Source organism: Mustela putorius, unplaced genomic scaffold (assembly GCF_011764305.1).
Source record: "Mustela putorius furo isolate JIRA1106 unplaced genomic scaffold, ASM1176430v1.1 tig00000056_pilon_pilon_pilon, whole genome shotgun sequence".
Classification (NCBI taxonomy): Eukaryota; Metazoa; Chordata; class Mammalia; order Carnivora; family Mustelidae; genus Mustela; species Mustela putorius.
The window spans coordinates 860,077-883,846 of NW_025421263.1; the positions used below are offsets into that span (position 1 = coordinate 860,077).

The window sequence follows — 23,770 nt, forward strand, 5'->3', positions numbered from 1 at the left end:
GAGTCAGTTTTAAGGCTCTGATCTAAAATGGCAATGTAAGAGCCTCTTGAACTCACTTTTCCCATGAAGACACCAAATCTGTACCTCCACTTGAAGCAGTTCCTCTTGAAAAAAATTCCAGAAATTGAGTGACTGCTATACATTGGATGAATTAGAAAGTACCCACATTGAAAAGGGTAGGGAAGGATAATATACACTCTATCCACAAATCCTACCCCTGGCATGGTGGCATACAATAGTTAGGGAACTCATAACTCCCTAGTTTTCTATGAGGAGCAGAGTTTGACCCCAACAACTAGCGTCCCAACTTTTAAGACTTTCACTGGAGAGATGAGCCCCCAAAACACCTAGCTCTGAAACAGGGCTTGTATCCACAAGACCCACAAGACTATAGCAAACAAAGAAATAGTTCTTAAACTGGCTTGGACTTGATGTGGTTTTCCTTCCAGAGCTCAACACAAAAAGAGTATTTAACACCCATCTTCCAGTCTTTTCCTGAAACCTGCTTATTTGTGTACTTTAAAAGCTGCTGCTAAGTGAGAATCAGGCTTCTAATTTATCACATACCTAGATTCTGACTGCCATCCTCCCCAGAGATCAGGGAGGTCATCAGATAACATCTCTGTGCACACTGTAGGTCTTCAGTGTCTCCCAGAGGGTACATCTCTTGATCTCCTGGCTCTGATGGGTAGGGTGACTTGTGATTTATGGATCCCACAGATCTGTAGCAAACAAGGAAGCAGGTCTTAGCTGGCTATCTCCTGAGGACTCAGAGCAGAGGGAGCAGAGAAAAATGCCAGCTCCCAGTCTTTTCCTGAAAGAAGTATGCTTGCATACTTTAAAAGCTGCTAAGGGTTCAGCTTTCTGTCAGCCTATATCTAGGTGCTGACTGAGATCCTGCCCTTTGGCACACCGACCGGTTATTGACACCCATAACTACTGGGAGCTACTAAGAACAAAGAATGCTGCTTTGACTTCTGCAAAGATTTGGGAGACAACTAAGAGCTCAGGGCAGGCTGAACAGTAAGGTTCATCTCCTACACAAGACCACTTTATAAAGACTGGAAGAGATGGCTGTTTTACTAATGCATAGAAACCAAAACAGAGAGTCAAGGATAATGAAGAAACAGGAATACGTTCCAAAAAAAAGAACAAGGAAAAGCTCAAGATGCAGACCTTAATAAATGGAGATAAGTCATTTGTTTGACAAAGTGTTCAAAATAAGAGTCATAAAGATGTTTACCATGGTCAGGAGAATAATGCATGAACAAAGTGAGAATTTTAGGAGAAAGAAAATAAAAGAATATACCAAACAAAAACCACAGACCTGAAAAGAATACAGTAACAACAGAAAAATTCAAAAAACTAGATTGGCTGGAAGAAAAGATCAGTAAATTCAAAGAATAAGCAGTGGAATTCATCCAAACACAAGAACAAAGAAAAAATTGGAAAAAACTGGAGATACCATAAGGGATTTAAAGGATGCCATCAAGTGGGTGAATTTTTGCATTATAGTTTTCCAGAAGAGAGACAGAAAGGAGTAGAAAGATTATTGAAGAAATAATGGCTGAAAACTTACCTAATCTGGGGAAAGAAATGGGCATCTAGATCCAAGAAGTCCACAGAGTTATAAATAAGATGAATTCAAGAGACCCACACCAAGAAACATGATGAAATCATGAAAAGTTAAAGAAGATAATTTTTTTAAAGATTTTATTTGTTTATTAGAGAGAGATAGAAAGTACAGGCAGGGGGAATGACAGGCAGAGGGAAAAGCAGGCTCCCTGCTGAGCAAGGAGCTCAATGTGGGGCTTGATTCCAGGAGCCTGGGATTATGACCTGAGCCAAAGGCAGACAGACGCTTAACCAACTGAGCCACCCAGGCATCCCAAGAAGAGAATTTTTAAAGCAGCAAGAAAAAATCATCTTGTTTTGTATACAGTAACCTCCATGGATTTTCAGCAGTGGATTTTTAACAGAAACTTGGCAAGCAGGCAGGGAGTGGCATGATATATTTGGTGTGCTAAAAGAAAACAAAACCTGACAACCAGAAATACACTACCCACCAAAGTTGTCCTTCTGAACTGAAAGAGAAATTGAGTTTTACACATCTGCAAAAGCTAAGGGAGTTCATCAACACTAGTTTAGCCTTGCAAGAATTGTTAAAGAGACTTGTTCAAGCTAAAACAAAAGGACACTAATGATTAACTGGAAAACATGAAAGTATAATCTCATTGGTAAATGTAAATATATAGTTAATGTCAGAATATTTTAATGATGTGATGGTGTTGGGTAAATCACATACTGTGAAGATTAAAAGACAAAAGTATTCAAAAATCTATACAAAAATTTGTTAATGGCTAAACAAGATAAAAAGATACAACTTGTGACATCAAAAACATTGTGGCAGGAAGGGGGTGGGATTATGGACATTGGGGAGGGTATGTGCTTTGGTGAGTGCTGTGAAGTGTGTAAACCTGGTGATTCACAGACCTGTACCCCTGGGGATAAAAATATATGTTTATAAAAAATAAAAAATTAAAAAAAATACGAAGTTCCAAAAAGAATATTTGGAGAGTTAATGAATGAAAATATAAATGGAGATTTATTTTATCAATAAACAGAGTGTGTTCAAGGCTCAAGATTTTTATGTTATAGCAGTAATTCTAGACTGGAAAATCTAAAATAGGTGTTACTAAATGCTCATGTTAGTCATAAAAGCCTTGGTAAAGCTTAGCAAAGGATGTCTCACTTTAAGTTATGTGACTTCCTGTTGAACACTCCAAGATAAACCAGTTTGAAAAAGGACCTCTAAATAAATGAATGGGTTGAACCTACACAGGGTCATTATCCAAACACAGTTAAATGTGAGAGGAAATCTTCCAAAAGTGATGACTTGGGCTTCAAATGACTGGTCCTGATCTGTCACTAATGAAATGTCTGGTTAGCTATCTGGCCTCCTGGTTTACAGCGAGCATGCCTCCCTACTCCAAGATATTCATTTCTCTGCTCTCTATACTATATTAAGTCTGGGAGGCTGGTGGTAGGGAGGTATTCTTCATTTCCTCCCTCTCCCCCAAAATGGCATGTTTTGTTTTTACTTTTCTGATTATAAAGGCAATGTATTATGAACAGCTAACAATGAAGGTATATATAATGCAAAACACCATCAAGATACATATTTACATTTTGTATATGATATTTATAGTCACCCAAATGAGATCAGATAAGACACACTGTTTTTTCACTTGAATTTTGAACTTGATAAAGCATGGTCATGAACCCACACAGAGCTACTAAAGCAGCCTGAAGCCTGTGGGTACCACTGTACAATGTAACTCTCCCAAGTGCCCTAGCACTTTGCTGACAGACATGTCTCATGTCAAGTTTTTTTGCTACTATAAATACCATTTAATAAAATTCCCCAGGTGTACATATTTGTATAAATGCTGGATTGTATCTTAATGTGAAACACCTAGAAATAGAGTTGCCTTGTCAAAATGAGTGCATTTTACCCTAAAGATTTTTTTTAAATATCCTTTGGAAATGCTGGTCCCATCCTCAATGTCACCAATAAAGCATAAAATTGTGTTCACCACAAAAAAAAAAAAAAAAAAGTTCCCAATTAAGTTTTAGTAAAACAAATTGAAAAAAGGTTCATACACCATTATCGATTGGGATTGATTCCAAGGATGAAGGATGGTTCAACTTACACAAATCAATCAACGTGATATATAAACCACATTAAGAAAATGAAGTAGAAAAATCATGTATCTCAATAGATACATAAAATGCTTTTGATAAACATCAGCATCAGTTCATAAGAAAAATGACAGTGATTTGAGTATAGAGAGAAAGTACCTCAATATAAAAAGGCACATATAATAAGCCTACAAGTGGCATGATACTCCTAAGATAGGAACAAGACCCTGATGCCCTGTCTTGTCACTTTTATTCAACAGATTACTAAATAAGTCCTAGCCAAAGCAATTAGGCAAGAAAAAGAAATAAAAGGCATTTAAATTGCAGAGGAAAAAATAAAACTGTCTCTATTCACAGATTAAATGATATTATGTATAGAAAACCCTAAAGACTCCAGCAATAAACTATTAGAACTAGTAAGTGAATTCAGTGAAGTTGCAGGATACAAAATCAACATACAAAAATATACATTATCCAAAAGAGAAATTAAGAAAATAATCACATTTATAATTGCATCAAAATATTAAAATACCTAGGGAGAGGGGCACCTGCGTGGCCTAGTTGGTTAAGCATCTGATGTCAGCTCAGGTCATGGTCTCAAGGTCCTGGGATCCAGCCTCAAATCAGGCTTATCTCACAGCAGGGAGCTGGCTTCTCCTTTCCCTTCTCCTCCTGCCCCTCCCCATGCTCACGCACTCTCTCAAATAAACAAAATCTTAAAAAATATATACTTAGGAAGAAATTTCACCCAGGAGGTGAACGTACTGTACACTGAAAAGTATAAGACATTGGTGAAAGAAATCAAGGAAGACAAAAATAAATGTGCTCCTAGATTGGAAGAATTAATGTTGTTAGTATGTTAATACTGCCCAAAGCAGTATTAACAGATTGACAGATTTGGTCAACCCCTATCAAAATTCCAATTTTATTTTTCACAGGAGTAGAACAATCTTAAAATTTGCATGGAGCCACAAAAGACTTTAAAGAGCCAAAACAATCAGGAGAAAGAACAAAGCTGGAGGCATCACACTTCCTGATTTCAAGCTATATTACAAAGCAGCAGCAATCAAAACAGTATGGTACTGGTATAATAACATACATATATTTCAGTGGAAAATAATGGAGAGTCTGGAAATAAACCCATGCATATATGGTCAATTTCTTTGTGGCAAAGGAGCCAAGAATATACAATGGGGAAAGGACAGTCTTTTCAATAAATGGGTGTGGGGAGAATTGGACAACCACATGCAAAAGAATGAAACTAGTCTATGATCTTCTACAATACACAAAAATTATACTGAACTTTAGTGCTAAATATACTAAAGATTTGAATTTAAGACCCAAAACCATTAAACTCTTAGATGAAGACATGGTGGGTATGTTCCATGACATAGATCTTGGCAATGAATTTTTGGATTTGATGCCAAAAGCAAAGGCAACCAAAGCAAAAATAAAGACGTGGGACTACGTCAGACTGAAAAGCTTGTGCACCAAAAAAGAAAACCACTAACACATGATAAAGGCATTCTTCGGAAAAGTAGAAAATATTTGCAAGTTATATATCTATTAAAAGATTGATATTCAAAATACATAATGAACGTCTACAACTCAGCAAAAAAAAACAATCCAGTTAAAAATAGGCAGAGGAATTGAATAGATACTTATCCAAAGAAGATATACAAATGGCCAACAGGTACGTGAAAAAGGTGCTCTAAATCACTCTCATTAGGGTAATGTAAGACAAAGCTCAATGAGTTATCAGTCATGCCTGTTAGAATGAATATAATCAAAAAGACAAGAGTTATGGGTGCCTGGGTGTCTCAGTTTGTTGAACATCTGACTCTCTGGTTTGGGCTCAGGTCATGATCCTCAGGGTCATAAGATCAAGCCCTGTCTTGGGCTTTGTGCCATGGGGAGTCTGCTTCTCTCCCTCTGTCCCACCCACCACTCGTGTGCATGTATACACTCTCTCTAAAATAAATTAATAAATCCTTAGGGGAAAAAGATGTGGTAACAAGTGCTGGTGGGGATGTGAAGAAAAGTGAAACTATGTGCACTATTGGTAGGAATGTAAATTGGTACAGCCACTATGAAAAACAGTATGGAGGTTTCTTTAAAAAAAAAAAAAAAAAGAACTATCTTATGATTCAGCAATTCACTGTTCAACAATAAATCCATAAGAAATGAAAACAGGATATCAAAGAAATATTTGTATTCCCATATTTATCATAGCATTATTCAAAATTAGTTAATATGTGGAAACAATCTAATCTCAGCCAGTGGATAAATGGATAGGAAGATGTGATGTACATACACACACACACACATACACGCGCACACTCACAAATATTATATAGTCATGAGAAAGCTGGGAGTCCTGCCGTTTGTGACAACATAGATGGACCTTCAGGGCGTTTCGCAAAGTAAACTAGACAGAGAAGAGTAAGTACTGGTATCACTTAGAAGTGTATATATGGAGAATGTGGTAAAAGGGTACCAGGTATAAGATGAGTAAGTTGTGAGGATTTAAAGTAAAATATAGTAATAGCTACTACCTTTGAGCTTTGATAAACTATAATAGTTTGTAGATTGAAGAATAAAAAAACATCTGGCAAAATGTAAAAACAAAATAAAGTAAAACATAGTGACTAATGTTAACACTGTTGCACAATTAAAATATGCTAAGAGAGTAGAGTTTTAATGTTTTCATCATACACAGAGAAGTTAAGTATGTGTGGTAATGAATTTGTTAATTAACTACATGGGAAGAATCCTTTTACAATGTATATAAAATCTCCACAATGTACACTTTAAGTATCTTAGTAAATATGTTAATTATACTTCAGTGGAACTTTTAAAAAAAAGTTAATTTGCATGTATACAAACAGAACCTTCTTAAACTGCCTGCATGACTTTCCCCGCTCCTTCCCCCACTTAAATTATGTGGTACAGGGGGCACTGGGTGATTCGGTCAGTTAAGCTCTTGCCTTTGGCTCAGGTCATGATCCCAGTGTCCTGAGATGGAGCCCCAGGTCAGTGTCCCTGTTCAGTTTCGAGTCAGCTTCTCCTTCTCCCTGCTTGTGCTCTCTCTTCTCTCTCTCTCTCAAATTAATAAATAAAATCTTTAAAAAAAAATAATGTGGTATAGGTTTTTACTAGGATTATGATTGTTGAATAGAAGTCATGGTGTTTCCACTCTTAAGTTTTGTTGCGTCTGATGAGAATTTCTTTGGGGAGATTGGAACAGAAATAATCTGTGAAGTACCAGTAAAGCTCCTAATGACTAAAAGCAAGCTCAAATGCTGATTCTATCTTACGGCTCTAGACATTCCCACTTGCTGAGAACTGTTCTGCATTTATTTTTACTTTATCTTTTTACTTTTCATCTTATAATTCCTACTGTTTCCTTGTGAGATTGTACAATTTACTTGGGATGTGACCTTAACCGTCTTCTACTTTCAGATTGCATTTTATCTCTCTTTTTTTCTTCTTGACAGTCACAGGATTGAAAACCAACATTTGACAAGAAACTGTCTAGATCATTGTACAAAGAATACAGTGGTTTGCTTTTTTTCTTGTGTCTATTATGAGTGCCTTTTTAAGTAGTACTGTCTAAGAGGCAGTAGATACTTCATTGAGGCTAAGCTTATGAATTCTGGAGCCAGAAAGTCTGGGTGTGCATCCAGGTGTGCCATTTATCACATGTCTCACCTTGCATAGGTGTTTAATTTCTCAGTGTCTCAGTTTATCATATGTAAAATGAGGGTGACAGTAGTACTTACTTTTATAGTGTTGTTTAGAGAATGAGTATAAATGAGTTACTTTCAGTAAACAGAATAATATGAAGCAGAGCTATGCATATATTAAGTATATATATATATATACACATATATATATATAGCAGAGCTTCTTGAGAATTTTTGATTATGAGAATTTTAAACATATGTATATATACTTCTACACTACACATTCAGAAATACTATGCCATAGGAAAACAAGTGTCTGTAGAAAAACAAAGTAGGTAGTATGATAATATGTATAATTTGCATAAAAATAAGATCTTTCTGTATTTTCATTGTTAGTGTATAAGAAAGCCACTGATTTCTGTACATTGACTTTGTATCCTGCCATGTTGCTGAATTGTTGTATGAGTTCTAGTAGTTTGGGGTGGAGTCTTTTGGGTTTTCCATATAAAGAATCATGTCATCTGCGAAGAGAGAGAGTTTGACTTCTTCATTGCCAATTTGGATACCTTTTATTTCTCTTTGTTGTCTGGCTGCCGTTGCTAGGACTTCTAATACTATGTTGAACAAGAGTGGTGAGAATGGGCATCCTTGTCATGTTCCTGATCTCAATGGAAAGGCTGCAAGCTTTTTCCCATTGAGGATGATATTTGCTGTGGGTCTTTCATAGATAGATTTGATGAAGTTCAGGAATGTTCCCTCTATCCCTATACTTTGAAGCGTTTTAATCAGGAACGGATGCTGGATTTTGTCAAATGCTTTTTCAGCATCAATTGAGAGGACTATGTGGTTCTTCTCTCTTCTCATATTAATTTGTTCTATCACATTGATTGATTTGCGAATGTTGAACCATCCTTGTAGCCCAGGAATGAATCCCACCTGGTCATGGTGGATAATCTTTTTAATGTGCTGTTGGATCCTGTGTGCTAGGATCTTGTTGAGAATCTTAGCATCCATATTCATCAGTGATATTGGTCTGAAATTCTCCTTTTTGGTAGGGTCTTTGCCTGGTTTGGGGATCAGCGTAATGCTGGCTTCATAGAAAGAGTCTGGAAATTTTCCTTCTGCTTCAATTTTTTGAAACAGCTTCAGGAGAATAGGTATTATTTCTTCTTTGAAAGTTTGGTAGAATACCCCCAGGAATCCATCAGGTCCTGGGCTCTTGTTTTTTGGGAGGTTTTTGATCACTGCTTCAACCTCTTTGACATCAGCCACAGCAACTTCTTTCAAGATATGTCTCCAAAGGCAAAGGAAACAAAAGTGAAAATGAACTTTTGGGACTTCATCAAAATCAAAAGCTTCTGCACAGCAAAGGAAACAGTCAACAAAACAAAGAGGCAACGCATGGAATGGGAAAAGATACTTGCAAATGACAGTACAGACAAAAGGTTGATATCCAAGATCTATAAAGAACTCCTCAAACTCAACACACGCAAAACAGACAATCATATAAAAAAATGGGCAGAAGATATGAACAGACACTTCTCCAATGAAGACATACAAATGGCTATCAGAGGGCACCTGGGTGGCTCAGTTGGTTAAGCAACTGCCTTCGGCTCAGGTCATGATCCTGGAGTCCCAGGATCAAGTCCCACATCAGGCCCTCTGCTCTTCAGGGAGCCGGCTTCTCCCTCTGCCCCTTGCCCCTTTCATGCTCACACTCTCTCTCTCTCTCAAATAAATAAAATCTTTAAGAAAAAAAAAAAAAAAAATGGCTGTCAGATACATGAAGAAATGTTTATCATCATTAGCCATCAGGGAGATTCAAATTAAAACCACATTGAGATACCACTTTATACCACTTAGAATGGCCAAAATTAGCAAGACAGGAAACAACATGTGTTGGAGGGGATGTGGAGAAAGGGAAACCCTCTTACACTGTTGGTGGGAATGGAGGTTGGTGCAGCCTCTTTGGAGAACAGTGTGGAGATTCCTCAAGAAATTAAAAATACAGCTTCCCTATGACCCTGCAATTGCACTACTGGGTATTTACCCCAAAGATACAGATGTAGTGAAAAGAAGGGCCATCTGTACCCCAGTGTTATTAGTAGCAATGGCCACGGTCGCCAAACTGTGGAAAGAACCGAGATGCCCTTCAACGGATGAATGGATAAGGAAGATGTGGTCCATATACCCTATGGAGTATTATGTTTCCATCAGAAAGGATGAATACCCAACTTTTATAGCAACATGGATGGGCCTGGAAGAGATGATGCTGAGTGAAATAAGTCAAGCAGAGAGAGTCAATTATCATATGGTTTCACCTATTTGTGGAGCATAACAAATAGCATGGAGGACAGGGGAGTTAGAGAGGAGAAGGGAGTTGAGGGAAATTGGAAGGGGAGGTGAACCATGAGAGACTATGGACTCTGAAAAACAATCTGAGGGTTTTGAAGGAGTGGGGGGTGGGGGGTGGGAGGTTGGGGGAACCAGGTGGTGGGTTTTGGAGAGGGCAGGAATTGCATGGAGCACTGGGTGTGGTGTAAAAACAATGAATACTGTTATGCTGAATAGAAATAAAAAATTTAAAAAAATAAGATCTTTCAGTCATTTCAGTGGAAAGAGCATAGGTTGCAAACTAAAAATCATAATAAAATCAGTAACACCAATGACTACTATTTCTTGAAGGTTTAAATACTGGGCATTATGATGTCTTTTCTGGTTTCAACAATTTATTTCGTCTAGCTAGCTATTGTAGAATATCCTTAACCTCTCTCTAAGCTCTGATTTTTAATCATCTATTTGGTATCTATTGATATTTGTTCTTTCTTAATAAAGGTATATTATTAGAATAAAATGATCTAATTATATCTATAAAATGATCTCTTTTACCTGTCTATCTTCAGTACATTATCTGTGTTTGAAATGATCTGGGTACATGATTGTATGAGATAATATACTGATAAAAATATGTAGCATGTGGTCATAATGGTGGTTAACAACTGATCCTGACTTCTCTTGAGAGCACAGATGTGTTTGAAGCTGCTGACTTCTATGACCCTAGATAGTTTACTGAATCCAAATGTTTGCATATATTTGTTTATATGTTTATAATATATATCAATGAATATTCATATTATATATGATTTAATTATGTTAATAAAAAGCCTTGTATTGAGTTAATATAAAATATACTTACTACATTACATTTATTATATCATATAATATATAACAATGTAATGATTATGTAACAGTGTATAATTATAATATATAATGTATATAGTATGGTATATAAATATTAGTATAATAATATAATTGATATATTAATGTAATAATATGTAATAGTATGATATACATATTATTCACTGATGGTTAAGGGTTTTTGTGAAGCATATTCATTTTATGAATTCTCTTCCTGCCATACATGGAAGTTTTTAATATTTTTTTTATTTTTATAATGTTGGTATCCTTGCTGTGTGCTTGTGATTAATACTGTGTTGTCTCTGTAGTCCAAATAATAAGCCCATACCCAAGTTTTCTTATTTAATATTCTGCCTATCAGCAGTTTACTGGTTTTATTCTTTTTTTTTTTTGGAAGTTTTATTCTTGACTACAATTCTGACCACACTTTAATTTATATGTTTTGTCAGATTGTGAGATGAGCAGATTGTGAGGCTCCCCCAAAGCTTGGCTCATTGCCTTCTTTACATTCCTGGCATCTAGTACTTTGCTAGGTAGAACAAGAAGTGATCAGTATATGCTTATGAGATTAATAAACTAGGAAAGAATAGAAAGGAAGTCACACTGATCTGAGAGTAGCTTGTATTTGTAAAAATCAAGAAACTGAGCTTCTAAGAAATCTTAAGAAAGATTACTGATCTTGGAGGTGTGGGCCACTAAGAAGACCATGTAATGCCAGATAGGTTAGAATTGCTGTTTTATCTATTTGTCTCTGGTGGGAGAGTATGAAATATAAATGTTCCAACTATTCTGAAACTTCTCTTTTAACTAACTTAATATACTATTATTCATTAAACAGCGGCGGGCTAGCAGAAAGACTAAATGGCCTGCAGAATCGGGAGAGATCTGCCATTTCTTTGTGGAGACATCAATGTGTTTCTTACCAAAAGACCCTTTCAGGTAAGGTCTGCACTGACATCTGAGACTGTGGGTAAAGAATGTGCCAATTAAAAGTATTTTTCATTAAGATATGTAAATTTGGTCATTATTATTTTCATGATGTTTTCTTTTTCTCCAGGTGTCCTTTAGGTCTTAGGTATTGTTCTGAAAGATGAGTCCATTTTTATAGGGTCTACTGATCCCTCCGTATAGAATTTCTCACAGTTCAATAGAAGACTTATTATTGATCTGACTTGGAGGGTTCTGTATTATGTCTTTCTTTTTTGTGTCTTTTGCTATATCTGAAAGCCAGTAGCTTTTAGACTTTTGTGACCACAACCCCTAGTAAGAAATACATCTTATATTTTCTCCCAGTTCACACATGACTTACATGCGCTTGCACACACACACACACACACACACCCTGAAACAAACATTTTATAAACAATACTAACCTTAGTAGGTATAATATACTCTTCATTCTCTTTTATTTTTACCATAATCGTAGTCTCACTAAATTGGTGTGGGTCTCTTCTAATGAGTTGCAAGATACACTTTGAAAGTTGCTACTACCAACAAGTGACTACAAACCCTTATTTCCTAACAAATTGTTTGATATTAAAAATATTTCATATACCTAGAAAACCTTCCTTTCTGGTGAGACTGTGTTCTTTTTCGTGGTTTCGTTCTGATTGGTCTCTCCATCAGGAGGTGGGGCAGAGGTGGGTGGGCATGGTCATCTATTCCAAATCTATTAATAGTTTTCTCTCCATGGGGAACCTTGGCATGTGTATTTTAATGGGCTCAAAGGTTATTCTGGCAAATGTTAGCATGCAAATTAGAACAAGAGTACTAGATCGAATACTCAACCAGTATGTTGTCAACTCTTGAGCATTTCTCTGGAAGACTTTTGTAATTCTGATCTCATTTATTATCTTTAAAATACTTCCCACCTGGTACCTGGCTCTGACTCTTGATCTCAGGGTTGTGAGTTTGAGCCCATGTTGGGTATAGAGATTACTTAAAATTTTAAAATCATAAAAATAAAATAGGTGTGCCTATCTTATTTTTAATAAAACATTTTAAATTTTTAATAAAATTTTTTTAATTAAATTTATTTATTTTCAGCATAACAGTATTCATTATTTTTTCACCACACCTAGTGCTCCATGCAATCTGTGCCCTCTATAATACCTACCACCTGGTACCCCAACCTCCCAACCCCCCCCGCCATTTCAAACCCCTCAGATTGTTTTTCAGAGTCCATATTCTCTCATGATTCACCTCCCCTTCCAATTTACCCCAACTCCCTTCTCCTCTCTAACTCCACATGTCCTCCATGCTATTTGTTATGCTCCACAAATAGGTGAAACCATATGATAATTGACTCTCTCTGCTTGACTTATTTCACTCAGCATAATCTCTTCTAGTCCCATCCATGTTGCTACAAAAGTTGGGTATTCATCCTTTCTGATGGAAGCATAATACTCCATAGTGTATATGGACCACATCTTCCTTATCCATTCATCCGTTGAAGGGCATCTCGGTTCTTTCCACAGTTTGGCGACCGTGGCCATTGCTGCTATAAACATTGGGGTACAGATGGCTCTTCTTTTCACTACATCGTATCTTTGGGGTAAATACCCAGTAGTGCAATTGCAGGGTCATAGGGAAGCTGTATTTTTAATTTCTTGAGGAATCTCCACACTGTTCTCCAAAGAGGCTGCACCAACCTCCATTCCCACCAACAGTGTAAGAGGGTTTCCCTTTCTCCACATCCCCTCCAACACATGTTGTTTCCTGTCTTGCTAATTTTGGCCATTCTAACTGGTGTAAGGTGATATCTCAATGTGGTTTTAATTTGAATCTCCCTGAGGGCTAGTGATGATGAATATTTTTTCATGTGTCTGATAGCCATTTGTATGTCTTCATTGGAGAAGTGTCTGTTCATATCTTCTGCCCATTTTTTTATATGATTGCCTGTCTTGTGTGTGTTAAGTTTGAGGAGTTCATTATAGATCCGGGATATCAACCTTTTGTCTGTACTGTCATTTGCAAATATCTTCTCCCATTCCGTGGGTTGCCCCTTTGTTTTTTTGACTGTTTCCTTTGCTGTGCAGAATTTTAATAAAACATTTTTAATAAATAAAAATAAAATGGCTTAGTTGGTCAAGTGCCTGACTCTTGGTTTTGGCCTAAGTCCTGATCTCAAGGGTGGTGAGATCCAGTACCACATTAGACTCCATGCTCAGCAGTAGTCTGCTTGGATATTTTCTCTTTCTGACCCTATTCTACTCACTTGTGCTCTCTCTCTCTCAAACAAATAAATAAATCTTAAAACAAAATAAAAATCATTTCTAGCTACCTTTTAGCAACCCTCTTTTCTCTTTCATATTCTTGTATTAGAGTATTATAATAAGTATCAGGATGACCTGATACATATGACCCAAGAATATATTTTTTGTTACATGGTGCCAGAGATCAGCCTGTTGTTACATTTATTACTCTGTATCTTGCCATTTTTTTAAAACAAGGATTATATTTAAAAATCATCTTTACAACTCATTTGATTAGTCAGAAAGTCAAGCATATATAAAGGTCGACAAGTTGTATTACTCAGGGAAGTCAGTAATACTCTGGAATAAGCACAAAAAAGAATTTAATAGTGTTTATATGTGAAAGCCACAGGGAGAAGATTTCATGCTTCGGGCATATTGGTTTCAAAATGTTGTCAGGTCTTTTCCATGTGGTAGCTCACACTTCAAGTCCAATATAAAGAACGATTTCTTTTCCAATATTTTACCAGAAATTCTGAAGTGGTTTTCACTGATCTGCTGAGACGTGTATCCCTCCTTGAACTAATTAGTGTTGAGGTAGAATATAATAAATAGCACTATACTAGCCCCATGATTAACTTGTGATCTTTTTCTTTTAAGACATATTTAATAAAAATTAACATGTACCATTTGTGGTTTAATAATATATTATGCTATCTCCTTTTAGTGCTCTTTCATGTTCTCCTATTCATAAATACTACATTATACATACTTAACCTCTCAAATATAAATGTCCTTGAGTTGGAGTGATCACTTTCTCCTATAGTCTATTCACCTCCACCTCTAACTAGTTCTGTTTAACTTTGTGTCATTTTGAATTAGTTAGGGGTTCTATGCATTAAAAATTTCTTTTATTTTGCTTGAACTAGAATAGGGCATTGCCACCTAAGTTCTCAAACTAACTCTTTGTCCTTGTTCTGCTTTTTCCTCCCTTCCTTTGAAGTAATCATATAAGAGAATAGTAAGTTTGGATTTCTTTTTGAGTGGATTTTATATTTAAATTACTAGATTTCAATGAAGCAACTTTTATTTCTTAATGATATAAACCAGCTTTGTATTGAGAGTTTGAGATGGGGTAATGAGCCACAAGATGGTAAAATACAGTATGGGAAGAATGGAGGACAAGAAGAGGATGGCAAAGAGAGTAAATAGGATAGCTAGCTTTTCCTTGTAAGTCTGGCCACTGCACACTTAAAAGGTCGAACATTGGGAGTACCATCTCTATGCTACATTAGTGTTCATGACACACCCTTTTTTCCTTTCCCTCACAAAAAAGTAGAATGTTAATTCTTGAAGGTTCTTAAAGATCTTATAGTATCAACTCCTCTTTGAGGGATGGAGAGAGTATGTGACCTAGAAGAGGGAAGTGACTTGCTTTGATTATTGAAATTAAAGGAAGAAACAGGGCTAGAACCCTAACGACCTGACTGCCTATGTCATGCTCTTTCTGTGGGAATGTGATCACATTCTGCCTCATAAAAATAATTTTTTCACTCCTCTACCAATTTGTTCTTGATAGTACATTGAGGAATAAACAAATACCCTAGATTGGACTCTGTGTCTCCAGTATGGTATCTGTCCTGAATTTTATCGTCTTTATAGGCTTGTAATATTGTAAGTTGCTGTTTATTATTGGAGAGGAAGACTTGGACAAACTTTATTTGAACCATAAATTCCTAAGAAATAATTGGAGAAAAATAGCTTCTGTTTTCTTTTCTCCTTCAACATTTTCCTTCTCATTGTCGTATCATGTTTGGAGGTTTACTGTATGGCAGGGTATAATGCTGAGGGTGTACTACGTATTGAAGCATTTAGTATGCAAAATAATGCTCTAAGATTCAATTTGCTTTTGTTAGTTTCCAGCTGAAAAAGCTGTAGGTTGGGGCACCTGGGTGGTTCAGTTGGTTAAGCATCTGCCTTCTTAGATCAGGATCCCAGGGTCCTGGGATCTATCCCCACATCAGGCTCCCAGATCAGTAGAGAGACTGCTTCTCTCTCTCCCTTCACTGTTCCCCCTGCTCGCCCCCCATCTCTCTCGCAAATAAATAAATTAAATTAAAAGAAAAAAAGCTGAGGATCAAATGAATATATGGTATAGATGAGTAAGTCCAGGTTTGAGGTTATCTCTGTAGTCCATGTTCTTATTCATTAATCTGTGTAGGCCTTCATTAGATGATCTTTTGGGCTAGAGAAAGGATTTAAGAAAGCAAGTGATTAAGGAACAAGCAGAATTAGAAATACTGATACCATGTGATGTTGTTTGGGGAAAAAGAAGTTTTTCAGTGTGTAGGTCCATATCACATTCTTGGGACAGTGCTGTTTTAAGGAGCTTAGGACATAAATTTGAAGGTTATAAATAATGAATCTTGTATAGGATACCCTAAAATCTTGTGATTTGGAAAGGGAGGTGGCAGATTGACTTCTTAATTATTCATGTTAATATATACTAGAAGTCATTCTACATTGTTGTCCAGTTTTATTACAGTGAATTGACCAAATTGTTAAGCACAGAGTGGAGAGAGTTTTCTGGAAGTTGGAATAAGAAAAATACCAAATCAAATAAGTGTGACCGTGTGCCTGAAATGAAGGGGAGAAATATGACCTTTTATTTGGCTCATAAGCACCAGATAGCTTATCTGGAATGTCCCTTATAATTTCCTTACAATTTGGGGATAGAGGGTATATAAATTATGCCATAAAGAAAAAACAAAAGCAAAATAAAACAAAACGACAGAGTCAACAATGACTCCATTACTTTGGTATAGGAATGTGCTTATCTCCAATAGATTTTACTTTCTTTTGTTTTTTAACTACGTTCCATGTGCAACCTGAGGCTCAAACTAACCCTGAGATCTAGAGTCATGTGCTCTACCAACTGAGTCAGCCAGGCACCCCTTCAATAGATTTTTCTTTTACAAGTCTGAACATTTTTTAGATTTGGATTTTATTTTTTCTTTCTTCTAGGTGAATTTCTTATTTTTCAGGTCGATTAGATCTTCTTCTTGGTGTCTTATAATACATCATCCTATTTTTCTCATTCCTTTTAATATAACTTACTACTGTAAACATGTATTAGGAAGAAGATTTCACTGTTTTGTTTACTTTGTGGCGTAGCAGAAATTTTTTCTTTCACTTTACAAATTTTTATTTTCTTATTTCTACTTATTTCTACATACTGAGTAAATTAAAAAAATAAATAAAAAGAAAAATGTATAAATATTAAGTAGAGGTAGCTCCTTCTACCCCAATTCCAAAAGTGAAAATTTAGTAATAGCTGAGATTCAATGGTGGAGTTATTAAAATATCTATATTGTTAATCTAAACTCTCTGAGCCTCTAAATTTCCTTATCATAAGTGAGTGTAATAGTAGTACCTCAACTATTGAGCTTGTGCTAACAATAAATTGGCTTCATGGAAGCTAATTACTTCATGGAAGCCATACAGCTGAAGGACAAAGTCAACAGTCAATAGATGGTGAAAATAAAGAAACACTACATTATTCTGAGGTCAATTTTCATACCAGATCTAATAGTTCAGAAGCAACTAAAATCAGCTTTTCCTCCTCTTCTGCAGGGTTTGGATGTACCTTTGGATTTATAAGGTATTAAAGTCAAGAGTTCCATTTCTTTCTTACACACGGAAGTGGATTGTTCATCTTAGGTTAATTTTTTTTTTTTAAGATTTTATTTATTTATTTGACAGAGAGATCTCTAACAGTGAGACAGTGAACACAAGCAAGGGGAGTGGGAGAAGGAGAAGCAGGCTTCCTGCTGAGCAAGAAACCGGATGCATGGCTTGATCATGACCTGAGATCATGACCTGAGCCAAGGCAGATGCTGAGTGACTGAGCCATCCAGGTGCCTCATCATCTTAGGTTAATTTTTTTTTATATACATATATTTTTATCCCCAGGGGTACAGGTCTGTGAATCGCCAGGTTTACACACTTCACAGCACTCACCAAAGCACATACCCTCCCCAATGTCCATAACACCACCCCCCTCTCCCAATCCCCCTCCCCCCAGCAACCCTCAGTTTGTTTTGTGAGATTAAGAGTCACTTATGGTTTGTCTCCCTCCCAATCCCATCTTGTTTCATTTATCTTGGGTTAATTTTGACTGAACTGGTAGATATATTGGGCTTGACTTTCCCTTCTTCTAATGAGTTTACTTCAAAATCTAGGAATTAGTGGTAATTTTATGAACCACATCTTGGGTTTTGGTTAGATATTAAGTAAAACATATCTCACTTGGTCTATCTTTATTTCCTTCAGACATGAGAAGTAAAGGTTTACAAAATCAATGTGTAGATTGTAATTACTTACTTGAGGCCTTTATGTTCCCCTTTAAAAAGTATTATCTAATTAATCCATAGTGAAAAGGGTTGTGAACTTCCTTATTGATTGGAAATGTTTGAGTGAATGTCTCCAACACATCTCTCTGCCTTTTTCGAAAACATTTTATTTTGAGATACCTGTAGATTGACATGTAACTCATGCAGTTGTCAGAAACAATACAGAATGATTTTCTGTGCCCTTCACCTGCTGTCCCCCAATGATGACATCTCTTTTTTAACTATACTATGGTAGCACAACCAGGATATGAATCCAGGATAGAATTCACTGAATTTATTCAAATTCTACCAATTTTACCTATAAATGTGAGTTTGTGTGTGTGTTTTGTTTGTGTAATTTTTTAAATTTTTTATTTTATTGTTTTCAGTGTAATTTTTATCATGTATAGGTTCAGGTGCCCACCACCAGGCTGGATACACATCAGTCCATCACCTCGTGTTACCCTTTTACAGCCACAGCCACCTCTTTCCTACCCTCCTCTCTAACAGCTTGCACCACTAATCTGCTCACCAGTTTTGTAGTTCTGTCATCTCAAAATGTTATGTAAATGGAGTAACATGGTGTATAACTTTTCGGGATTGACTTTTTTCACTCAGCGTAATTCCCTCAAGATTTATCCAAGTTTTTCGGGGTGCCTGGGTGGCTCAGTGGGTAAAAGCCTCTGCCTTTGGCTCAGGTCATGATCCCAGGGTCCTGGGATCGAGCCCCGCATCGGGCTCTCTGCTCAGCAGGGAGCCTGCTTCCTCTCTCTCTGCCTGCTTCTCTGTGATCTCCATCTGTCAAATAAATAAATAAAATCTTAAAAAAAAAAAACGATTTATCCAAGTTTGTATATATATCAGTAGTTAACTTCCTTTTATTGGTGAATAGTAATCCATGATATGGATGTACCAGTTTGTTTAACTATGCACATGCTGAAGGACATTTTGATCATTTCCAAATTTGTGCTATAACAAGTAAAGGTGCTATGAACATTAGTGTACAAGTTTTTGAGTGAAAATAGGTTTTTCTTTTTCTGATATAAATTATCAGGGGAGTAATTACCAGTTGTTCTAGTAACTGCATGTCTAGTTTTATAAGACATTACATGTTAATATCAAATATTTCAGTAAATAATTCTAACACAACATAAAAATTTCTTTAACACCTTTGCTTTGGGGATTTTATTTTTTCTTTTCTTCCCTCATGTATAGCTTACTTTTTTGGGCTGCTTTTTAACTCCCACTTACACCATTTAATAATCAGTTTTGTTTCCGTGTTTGTATCTTTGAGTACATTTCAGTATAAAAGACATATCTCAGGGTTCTTCAAACTTCAGTAAATTATTTAATGTGCACTGTTTCCTTGGCTGGTTTGATTTTTGTTGTTTTTGTGGTCATTAAGGAGGGACTGAGGTTGGTTAAAGAACAGAGAGAAGTGTATGTGCTACATATGAATACTAGTGTAGACGGGTGTGTGAGTTGACAGGCAGAGAAGATAGGGCCAGAGGCCTGACTACTCAGGGCCTGGAGGCCATGATAGCATTTTCTTAACATTTACTAAAGTGTAATTAACATATGTTATATCACTTTCAGGTGTACAACATAATGATTTGACAGTTCTATACATTAGTCAGTGTTCACCATAAGTATAGTTGCAGTCTGTCACCATATAGTGTTACTACATTGTATTGTTAACTACTAACTAACTATATTCCTTGTGCTGTACTTTTCATTTCCATGACTTACTGTTTTATAACTGGATGTTTGAACTTCTTTACTCCCCTCTATTTATTTTGCCATCCTCATCCCTGGCCCACCTTCCAAAGTGATGCCTTAGAAATATGCATTTTGAAATGTGGCTGTGGAAGAAAGAATAGATGATTATAGAGGCAGAAGAAAAATATTTCCTAGATTTCTCTTCCGGAACCTTTCTATTTTTCTTCTCTTTGAAAGGAAACAGTTTTCTAACACTGCTTTGTGATGGCCCATTTTTATTATGTGATATCCAAAGCATTTCATGTGTTTGCTAGCACATTTAATCCTCATTATAACCTTCCAGTTAGGTCTTATAATACTATTTATAGATGAAGAGGGATGCTGGGTGGCTTAGCTGTTAAGAGGGTGCCTTCGGTTCAGGTCATGATCCCAGGGTCATGGAATCAAAGCCTCACTTCAGGTTCCCTGCTCTGCCAAAAGCCTGCTTCTCCCTCTCCCACTCCCCCTGCTTCTATTCCCTCTCTCACTGTATCTCTCCCTGTCAAATAAATAAAATCTTTAAAAATAAATAAATAAGAATAAAAAAATAAAGATGAAGAGAATGTAGACAGGCACAGCCCTGTGTCTCTGGCCAGTAGGTAGCAGAGCCAGATTTGCATCAGGCTGTCAGTGGCCTGTGATCATAGACCATCTCCTTCTAGGTAGATTGTTGGAAGACAGATCCAGGGAGGTGCTGAAATATATACCTATGGCATGACATGAACAGGCCTTGTTCAGCCTGTGTTTAGTAAGAGCATGACAAATATTTTCATGTTATGTTATCTAAGTTTTTAAAACTAGAAATAGTTAAGGATATTCTTAAATGGACAAAACCTATTATTACTTAGGAAGAGTGGGAGGAAAAAGGTAAGTAAAACAAACAAACAAATGTTCTTCAGATAAATTATTTTTCACTAGGAGATTTTTGTTCTGAAAAGTTCACTCTGAATTTGAGAAAGATTATGGTGGGAGGGAGGGAAGAAACAAGTAAAATTAGTGAAGTGCAGTAACATTTACTGGTGTCCAAAGCAGAATTCTCTCTGAATTTTCTTTTTCCTCACCTTGTGGCTATCAGATATGTTGAGAGTAGTCACTAAGCATGTGTGTGTGAGTTCTCACTTTGGAACACCCTTCAGTATGCCTGAGAAGTAAAAATCATGTAGGTTTTCTATGCATGTGTATGTGTTTCAAACATAATATATAAGTTGTCTTGAGCTTAGGTTAGTATTACAAGAGCAAAGAATGAACTTAGTTATTCATATTGGCATTAGTATTTAATAGTTTTTATATTACCATTTTTATATTTTCTTGCCTTTTGCCACTAGGTCATGGTCAGCTGAAATTTTGCCACAAAATATTGTAACTCCTGTAACCCTTTCTCCCCTGCTGCTCTTGGCAGGATCTTGATACTGCCACCAGGGAAACCTTGCTTTCCACTTAGAACACTAGCCAGCCTCTTTGGACCTCTCCCCAGTTATTGGTAGAATGCCCATGTTAGTCACCTAGACGTGGTACTGAGTCTCCTTAAAATTCACAGTTATTCAATTGTCAGAATCTATTAGATAACTGTTCACTATTAGTATATCTGCTTAAAGTAAATATGTTCAAATTTCAGGAGTTCTTATTTTTTCATTTCTCTTATATTTTTAATTTCCTAGTTTCTTTGCATTAAGAATAATTATTTCCTTAATTTTCCCACCATGATTTTTACAAAATTATCTTCACTGCCTTATTGTTTTTCTAGGTGCCACATTTTATTACACATGTCCCCTTCAAAGGTTTTTTTGTGTTGTTGTTTTTTTTTTATGGGGTTTTTGTTTTTTATTTATTTGAGAGGGGATGAGAGAGGGGAGGGTTAGAGGAAGAAGCGGACTCCTGTTAGCAGGGAGCCCAGTGTGGGACTTGATCTCGAGACTCTAGGATCATGACCTGAATGGACAGCAGTTGCTTAACCCACTGAACCACCCAGGCACCCATGGGATTTTTGTTTTTATTTGTTGTTCTTTTCTCCTCCAGAGAACAGTGTCTGAATTTAGGGGGAACTCTGCCATTTGTTATTTCTTTTTGGATTTCTGGATACCAGACTTGAAAGTTTTTAGAGATAATGCAAATAGGTGAGACTGGAGTTCAGATTGATACAGAAAATAGAAGTGATGACTCCCACTGAATACTCCTTCCTGCCAGGCACTTAGTGAGGCAGTGCCTACACACTTCTTCATGTTACCAGTCATCTCTAGAACCGTTCAAAGCTGCACTATGCCTTCCAGATCATAAAAGTACCCAGAATGTTCTATCGTGTCCATAGAATCAGAAATTGTTTGTTAAATGAAGAACGCTGGTTTGGGGATGGGAGACAGGGTCACTACCCTTTTAAATTCTGTTTTTCACTGCCTATTGTTAACCAAGCAATGTGGGGTGGTTTTTTTTTGTTTTGGGGAGCTTTTTTGGTTGTTTAAGATCACTTCAATTAGCTAATTGAAAACATTGATTTTCCTTTAAGTTGTATTGTAGAAGATAACTAAGTAATATTTAGTGTCTTTTTCTATAAAATTGTCTTGTGCATCATTTATGCAGAGGAAAAATTTTTGTGCCTGTATTTCTTCGTTTCCTTTTTTTTTTTTTTCTAAAGATTTTATTATTTGACAGAGAGAGAAAGCACAAACTGGGGAGCATCAGGCAGAGGGAGAGGGAGAAATAGGCTCCCTGTGCAATAGAGAGCCTGATGCAGGGCTCTATCCCAGGACCCTGGGATCATAACCTGAGTCCAGCGCAGTTACTTGACTGACGAATAAGCCACCCAGGCACCCCTGAACCTATATTTCTGTTTTGGTTTTAGTTATATGAATACATTTTCTTTTCCCATACTCCTGCTTTACTGGTGCTTAGAATCTCTGAGAGATGGATGGTTGCAGGAGAGGGTCACGGATAAGAAGCTAGACAGATAATTGTTTATTTATTAATTCAACAAGTGTTTATTGAGGGAGTACAGTATACCAAACACTGTATACTATGAGTAAGCAAGATCTGGTCACTGCACTTAACAGAATTTCTATTTTAGTGGTTAGATGATAAGCAGAGAAAGAATATAGGTAAAGGTTGTCATAGTAAAAGATTTGTGAAGGGGTGAGGGTGGGCAGTATACTAGACAGGCCGTGGAAGAGAACTTCAGATTTATAGTGGGTACTTAACAGCCTCTGTCTGTGTTCTAGTCATCAAAGGAAGATGACTAACTAATTATGGAACATTAGAGGTTTTGGTCTTTATTAATTTTTGCCAGAAAAGTTGTATTTTGTTTGAGATTTAGAAGAGCCCAGTTTTTTCCCATTTCTATTTTTTCCCCAGTTTCATTGAGAAAAGCAATATATAAATGTAAGGTATACATCATAAATATTTGTAATACAAATATCATAAAACAATTTCACAATAAATTCAGTTGATATCTATCATCTTATATAGGTATAAAAATAAAGGAAAAAAAACAACATTTTTTTCTTATGATGAAAACTATTAGGATTTACTGTTTTAGCATTAGTCATTTCTGTAGGTTACATCCCTAGTACTTATATATCTTATAACTAGAAGTTTATACCTTTTGATAATCTTCATCCTGCTCCCCTCACACACACACACACACACACACACACACACACGTGTGCATGCACACTCATGTGTCCGCATGCATATGTTTGCTCCCCTCCAACTCTGGTAACCACAAATCTGATCTCTTCCTCTGTAAATTTGGGTATTTTTTGTTTTTTTGCTTTTATTTTTTTTGGATTCCACATATTAGTGAGGTCATATAATATTTTTCTTTCTTTGACTTATTTCACTTAGCATAATG

At 36.3% G+C, this 23,770-nt stretch overlaps 1 protein-coding gene across 4 annotated transcripts in view; it reads left to right on the forward strand.

The window, feature by feature from the left end:
- The window catches only part of SPIDR (scaffold protein involved in DNA repair), a 603,350-nt gene that overhangs the window by 248,449 nt on the left and 331,131 nt on the right, over positions 1-23,770 (forward strand). For all 4 annotated transcript variants that reach the window (XM_045081470.1, XM_045081547.1, XM_045081503.1 and 1 more), the window contains exon 7: positions 11,425-11,525. In XM_045081470.1, the coding sequence (XP_044937405.1) occupies positions 11,425-11,525 (101 nt within the window). The remainder of the gene's footprint in view (positions 1-11,424; positions 11,526-23,770) is intronic.